Below are 8,143 nucleotides of genomic sequence, written 5' to 3' on the forward strand. Positions count from 1 at the left end.
TCTAAGTTTTGCGAAAAAATACAAGGGGTGCAATATAGAACGAGGTTTCAAAACATCAGCGAGGAAGGAAAATTTTGACGCAGTCTTGCAGAAGCTAACGATTTCAAAACAAATACACACTGTTATGCATTTTTTAACAAATATTTTAATAACATTAAAAAAAATAGAACCAGTCTACTTATAGTTACTATTACCAGTGGTACTTATTTCTGTAACATTTGGTATAGTATAAAAAACAAGTTTTTTAAATTTGTTGCAATGACAAGGTTTTTTTTTCTTTTTTCTTTTGTTTTTCTTTGAGAAATTGGTAACCTCAAAATCGAACGAAAGTTGTTTAAGTGTCAAGTATCAGTGTCAACAGTACTTGTCCGTTAGAGTAAAGAGTGGTCAATAAAGTACTGAATTACGCAGCTACTTACACTGTTCTGTAATCATTTACGTATGTTGTTTCCTCGATTGTTTGACTTTGAAGGTGATTTAGACTAAATTTTAAACAAAGAAACTTTTCGTGCTTGTTATTCTTGTTAGAAAATAAAAATTTGAGCACTTACTTTGAGTTTTTTTTGTACGGACTTATCTGGGTTTCTTTAAAAATAATCTCTTGTTGGTAGATATGTGGGCAGTGTCATTTGTAGAATTCTTTAGAAAATACCAACAAACTTACAAATAGAAAAAGTAACAAAATGACACATAAATCATTTAAAAAATTTAAACAAAAATGCCTGTGAAGATTTAGATAACTTAGTTGAAATAATTCATGTATGAAACAACGGTGAAAATATTACAACTACCTACCATCACAAATCTCAAAGATTAATAATTTTCAATTTAGTGAAAAAAAAAGAAACAATTAGAAATATCTTTATTCAATGATTGAATTGAAAATTAAAATTTTTAAATATGGTAAATTAGCACGACGAAAAACGATGTACTCACTACGTGCTGTTAATTAAGGTTCTCCCTCGTTTGTTATAGCTCTCTTAACAGCATGTGCTACATACAACTTTTTCCGTCATATTAAAATACCTACGAGATTAATTTTTTTTAAGTTATGAAAATGTCAATATTTAAAAGTTTAAATTGTCAAAAAACCGAGCTATTAAAAAATACGAAAAATAGGTATAAATCGTTTAGATTTCTAAATTAACCATTTTTTATATTATGATAGTTTTTGCTTTATCAATATTTTGTTGTATTTATTGTTAACTACCTACAATCAACAAAATTTTTAAATATTTAGCTATGTACAGGGTGTTGCCCCTAATGTACGCACCCAAATATACAAAAGTCACAAAACACTAGATACAAAAAATACACATTAAATTATTTAATTTTTGGAAACCCATGACAGTAGTTGTCAAACTAATCACTGTTTCATTAATAGTCATAAACTGCAGTTTTTCAGAAACAATTATCATTTGTTTTATCACGAGATGGCATAAATATGATTCTAGTTTATCTATCTTAATAACTAACTAACAAAAAACATTGTAATTTTTTAAAGGGTGAACAAAGTAGAGAAGATTAGGCCTCGTAAAATTACGTGAAACACCCTGTAGTAAATACTCCTAAATAATTTCTTAATTTATTAGAAACAACTGTGACATTCTTACCTACTCACATTATCAAAATTGTTAATTAAAATCCAGTTAAACAATAACAATAAAAATATAAACCCTTTTACTTGGCTTTTTTTGTCTTATTCAATTCATTTAACAGCAGAAGATATTTTTGTATTTAGTTTTTAAGAATTTCGCTCTTTTCTATTTTTCTAGATACCTACCCTTAATCAAATATTTTTTTTAATTAGTTTTTCTGAATTTCTTGCCTTTGAACAGCACATGCTAAACAATTATTTGTAAACTTAATTACTATAATACAGATTTCTGGCAATAGAAATAAGTTTATGTTTTTTTTAGTTTTTTAAAACACGTTTTCAGAGAAATATTTTATAATTATTGAAAAAAATATTCCAGACATTTTATAACTTTGTTGTTCCACTCTGCTAATTATATTTCAATGTGTATCCAAACTAATATAATAATTATTATTTCTAAATATGTTGTATATTACATAATTTTTTATATAAATTATTATGTAAAAACAAAAGCAACCAATGATAAAAAAATATTTTTAATACTTTTACCTATTCAAAAGTAGGTAGACTAATTTCCTATTATTATTATTTATGTCATTTGTTAATAAATAGGTAATTATCAATCAACAAACTGGAACTAATCTCAAAAAGTTTAGTATTTTTTTTATTTCATTTTAAATCCTTTGAAGAATTTTAATTACATTAATGTGTAACAATGTGTAACTTTTTTGACAATTGCTTAATATCATTTTAAACTGTAAATTATAGTGGTCTGCCACGCTCCGGGCCCTCGAAAACCCCAATACTCGAAATCAAACAAATCGACTTTTAACTGAACGAAATCAAAAGCTCGATCTGACAAAATCAAATCCATCTAATACCATCAGGGTCTTTCAGTCTTCATTTAGTCATTTAATAAACATCTAATGGCCTATTACTGTTACACGCATGAAAGAATCCGAGTGTGACTCGCCCTCCACTACCACACTCAGTTTCCAGCACTCACCAAGCTGAAGAACCGGAGTCAAACGTCCGAATTCGCTGCAACCTCTTCGTGGTACGCTGCGGTATGTTGCAGCTATTATAACGTCGAGTCAAGGGTGCCTAATTTAATTTTATAATTTCCCATTATTGTCGAATGGGGCAACCATAATCAAAATATTTGTGTAATGCAATGCACAGACGGCGAAATTGCGTCAAAAAAAAGAATCAACTCCCGTCTGGAATTCTTCAAATATAATTGATATAGCCTAAAGACTGGAATAATTGTCTAATGCCTGTCGGTACGAGCGCATTGTTCGATCATTCCCAGACAATTGATGCAAATTTCTCGATTGGCCATTTTCATGATGATCCGAATCGTGGGCCTTAGAAGTTTCATAAACGAATTATGCAGCCATTATCTCGTCAAGAACCGCCAATTACCGCCGGTGATCGGGACGAAAATTACGCAAACTAATAAATTAACAACGGAATCTTTCGACATGAAACACATGTCTGCACGAGTGAAGAAACATCAAAGATATCATTGAACATTTCGCGACCTTCTTACGTGATTTATCGATTTTTAAAGAGAATTTTATTCAAATGGCGGCCGTTAAATCGCGGTGAGCTACTTCGACATTTGTCCCATCAAAGCAATAATTATTCATTTTACGGCTTTTTCACTCAACCCATAAATTAAAAGAATATTTTAGAAAAACGCACATTATATCACGTTTGACACGTGTGCACAGATGTTCCGTTAAAATTTTACAAAAAAACGTTTTTGCAATTGCAAAGTTTTAAAGTGTATTTATGATGAGCTTCTGTCATTTTATTGGATTCTCAGGCATAAATTTTATTTACCAACATCTGCCAATGATATACTATTATTAGCTAGAGTTTTTGCCGTTAAAACATAAATGTCTTTTGTGTTTTTAATGGTTAATAAAAATTTTCTGATTGCATCAAATGGAAAGCTAAAGTGGCTATACTATCTAAAATTTTCTCCTATTACAATAGCTAAATCGTAACTGATTCAATTTGGAATATAAATATTTAGTTTCACTGTTTTAATTTGTTTCAATTAGTGTTGAATAATGAAAATAAATTAAATCCATCTAGAATTAAAGTTCAATTTCTTCAACTTACGTTTGGACAAAAAAATATGAATAATATTATAGGTATTAAACTTCAATTTAAACATTTTGTTCAAGCATAGCAATCAATATCTCCGTTTTAATGTTATAATTCTGAAAATAAATAAAAACAATTAAAAATACATAATAATTTTTACAAAAAAACTTTTAATACTATAAGGAATCGGTAAACTTTTNGTAAACTTTTAATTTTTATTTTTAAAATATAGCCAGAACTTGCATTTTTCGTAGAAGTAAAAACAGCTTGTTCTACAACTTTTTGTAAAAAAATTCAATAAATTAACGCTTTTAAGCGATACTTATACTTTGCTTAAGCAATTTACGATTTTGTGATTTATGACAAGTAGGTAATTGTCAAAGATTTAATTATACATTCATAGTTTAAAAATCAATTAAATTAAATGTACAAAAATAAAGTGCCGTCAAGAAAAATTCACTCGATTGATTTAAATCATTTTACAAATAATACATATTGTAGGTACATAATTCCATTTTTTATTTCTTTAAAACTCAGAGTATATTATCGAACCATGTAGGTACAATTTACATCTGTTAAACAAATTAAAGCAAATTTTATTTAATTGAATCAAATTCATTTTCATTTTACGATCAGATTAAAGTCATTTATTTACAGTGTTCACAATTCAATTAATTTAAATTTTATAGTAGCTGATTTTTTCAAATTAAGAAAAATACCATTGAGAAATATTATGTATTTCAAGTACATAAATTCAGTAGTAAATTTCAAATAATGTAAGACATTAAATTACAAAATAATATACGAGCAATCTTAGTTTAAATTTTTTCAATTTTTAAACTAACTTATAGTTTGTTTTTTTGTCTTACTAAAAATTATTTGGACCATTTAATAGCAAGCTTCTCTTGATAAATTGTAATTTTTTCCTCGCCAAATGCGTACAAATTGTCGTAATTGAAATTTCGTTAATTAAATATTATTTTATAATTAATTGCAGCTACAAGTGTCCATGCGAGTGGAGTTTATATGGCAAACAGCTCAAAAAAAGTGCAAATATTTATCTAAGGAATTACCAAAAACGACATTTATACTTTCTTTGATTTTTATACTTGACAACAAATTACACAAACTGTAGTATTTCATTGTTTCAAGAAAATATACAGTGTTTCTTATAGCATACAGTGTGCAATTTACACTCACGCCCACTCCAAGACCTGACAATAAACAAAATACATCCAAACCGGCGACTTTAAATTCCCACAAGAGTCGTAAAATTGGCAAAAATGTATTAAACGCAGTCGTAAAATCAAAGATCTAAGTTCTGCATTCAGATTATTTGATTTTGCTTATTAAAAACAATGACAACATCCAAACAATTTACTAATTCGTCGAGCAAACATCGATACAAAGATCCAGAAAACATTCCAACAACACTCGCAATTATGCAAATGCGTTCGATTTTTCCCTCGCCCTTGCTGTTACAATAAAAAGCCGCAATTTGGTTGCACCTTTGTAGGGCCGAGTGGCCGCCGGCGTCCGATTTTTGATTGACGCTAAATTATTTAAATGAGATTATAATGAATTCAGAAGTGAATTTTAAACACAATGCCATCGATATTTGCGTAAATATTTGTTTGATTTACTTACCTTCAAAGGGCGTGCTATTTGGTATGAGGGCGCCATCTGATATCGCCGCTCGAACTAACAGCCAAGTGTGAAAAGTTTTTTCAGCGACATGTGGGTCGGATTGATTGAAATCTCGACGGGCATAAGGGCGCCGTGATTAATAATGAGCCAATTACAAGGTTGTTGAAGAAAAATAAAAGAAGCAACTTATAAACAGTGTCTAATTTTATTGATTTTTATTTTTGGACATTGATAAAAATACAATATACACAAATATCCTCTCTCTCTATAGTACAGTAAACATTGTTTTTTACAAAAACAGTTTTTATACATAGTTGTTTTTCGAAACGAAAATTTCTGGAGGAACTATCGAGACGTACGGAATATCAATTTGGAAACGAATCTCTACGGGGATTGCGTTATTCTATGGTTTTTTGATGAAATTTATGTCCATTAGCTATCAACTCAACTAATAATGGTCGTTTTAAATGGTTATTTTTTCCCAAATAACTGCTTAAACTGGTTTCGAGACCGTATAACTGAACGTGTTTCTACATAGCAGAAATTTCGTTGATTAACACACACCACTGTCATATAATTTAGCATATTTATGGGTCGTGTTTGTCACATGTGTCTGAGAAATATTTGATAAAGTGCTCAACATGGGATTCAAAGATAATCGCCGTACCTCCGGTCAAATGTCAATTCATACTTCTTGCGAGGGTTAAAATGAACTTTTCGAAAACAAAACTCACCCCGAGAGGTATGAAACGATCCGTCGCACCACAACACAATGTACTTTTAATTTTCTTTTTTTTCTTGAATTTAACACTGACTAGAAATGAATGATGAAGCGAAAAAACGAGGGTACGATTGAAATAATACAGCAGAGAGGGCTATTTTAAAAACATTTTTCGTTTTAATTTAGTCACACCGTACAACGATATATAATTAATTATAATTATAATAATAAATATGTACACATGAATCTATGACCAAAGAGACAAGAGTACGGTTCCGATTCGTTTGAATGAATTTCTCATTTCGTTATTATCCAAAAATAAAAGTCAAAGAGAGTTCAACTGGATCGCACGACACTAACCAAAAAACTTTAATAAACAACATAAGAACAACTTTATATTTTTTAAATATATACGACATTCTATACATTATAAACTTACATTGTAAATTGTTTTATTCGTCAACCGTCCCGGTGTATATTTTTTTAAGTATAAATCACGACTTGCTACTGCTCCCAACAGTAGTCGATTCTTCTTATTTACAAAAACGTAAAATTAGCAGCATTCGCCTATTATTATATTACACTCACGTCTTGAGACGCGTATCACTCTCTTATTTACAGGTAATATACAAACAAGTCCAGTTTATGACGATGACAAGGTACTCACTCGCACTGCACGGCGTATTAACAACAGAAAAATTAATAATAAGACAGTAGAAACTAGTTTTTGAGACAGTCCACTAGGACCTCCGCGACGGCAGGAGTTTAACACGAATCCTTTGAGGTAGCGTTGATAACAAACGGAACAGTCAGTCACGCGCCGTCGGCAATTTCATCATTTCTTTCAGCAATTTGTATTCTTATTTTCACACTGTATTTTGGGGGCGGCGTTCTATTAATAAAATACAATCACTAGCCGTTATCGCTGTGGTGCAATAGGGAGGCCCAGTGGGCTGGATGCTAGTGCGCCGTGAGTTGATGGCCCATGCCTTGGGGAGATAACATGGGAGGACTGTGGGAATGCGAGTGCTGGCCCATGGGCGACCCATGCATGTCCGGGTGGTGGCCGTAACCGGGGTGCATGTGACTTCCCGGCGGCATTCCCTCCATCATCTCGTTTCCGAGGGTGTTTGGAGGCGTCATCCTTTTTTCCTTCTGCCGCCGATTGCAAAACCACACTCTCACTACTTCCTTTTCCAATTGGAGACTATCGGCCAAACTCGATATTTCTTGAGCTGACGGTTTTGGCTGTTTGTGGAAGTGCTGCTCGAGGGCGCCTTTCACAGAGACTTCGATGCTAGTTCGCTTTTTCCGTTTGCGGCCCTGTGCAGCGATTTTATCAATGGACGTCGGAGAGCCGGTCGTCGAATCGGCCTCCTCGAGCCACTTTTGTAACAGCGGTTTCAATTTACACATATTTTTAAAACTTAATTGTAACGCTTCGAATCGGCATATCGTGGTTTGGGAGAAAACGTTGCCGTAGAGGGTGCCGAGGGCTAGTCCGACATCTGCTTGCGTAAATCCGAGTTTGATGCGACGTTGTTTGAACTGCTTGGCGAAGGCCTCCAGGTCGTCGCTCGTGGGGGTTTCGTCCTCGCCGCCGCTCACATCGCGATCCGAGTGTTGGGGATGATGCGGGCTTTGCATGTCCCGATGAAGAGGGTGGTGAAGCTGGGGGGCGCCTTGGTGGTGCGCCAGCATGCCGTTCATGGCGGCATGGTATTGTTGAAGGGGTGAACCGGCGCCTGCCGGATTGTAATGGGCCGAAGAGACAGGGGCATGCCAGTGCGGGGAGCCCATGCTCTGCTGCTGCTGCTGGCGGTGGTGCATCATGTCTTGCTGCAGCGGCTTGACGTCCTGGTGCGGGTGGTGATGGTGGTGGTGCATGCCGGCCATGGAGGCGGCCCAAGGGTCGGCGCCCGGCTGCAGGCTCACCCAAGGATTGGCGGCGGAAAGCGAGACGGCCGCGTGTCCGCCAGGCGACGGCGAGCTCGCCATGTGGTGGTTGTGATGGTGGTGGTGCTGCGGCAGGTACTTCATCTCGTTGGCGTCCGCCGCCG

The 8,143-nt window shown here is 33.9% G+C and overlaps 1 protein-coding gene across 1 annotated transcript; it reads right to left on the reverse strand.

The window, feature by feature from the left end:
- Positions 1 to 5,548: 5,548 nt before the first annotated feature.
- On the reverse strand, positions 5,549 to 8,137 carry LOC123012442 (POU domain protein CF1A). The gene has a single exon (XM_044410356.1). The coding sequence runs from the start codon at positions 8,121 to 8,123 to the stop codon at positions 7,044 to 7,046; it is 1,080 nt and encodes a 359-aa protein (XP_044266291.1). The 5' UTR covers positions 8,124 to 8,137; the 3' UTR covers positions 5,549 to 7,043.
- Positions 8,138 to 8,143: the final 6 nt, after the last annotated feature.

This window comes from Tribolium madens, unplaced genomic scaffold (assembly GCF_015345945.1).
Source record: "Tribolium madens isolate multiple individuals breed KSU strain unplaced genomic scaffold, Tmad_KSU_1.1 Scaffold_96;HRSCAF=242;Tcas5.2_LG5, whole genome shotgun sequence".
Classification (NCBI taxonomy): Eukaryota; Metazoa; Arthropoda; class Insecta; order Coleoptera; family Tenebrionidae; genus Tribolium; species Tribolium madens.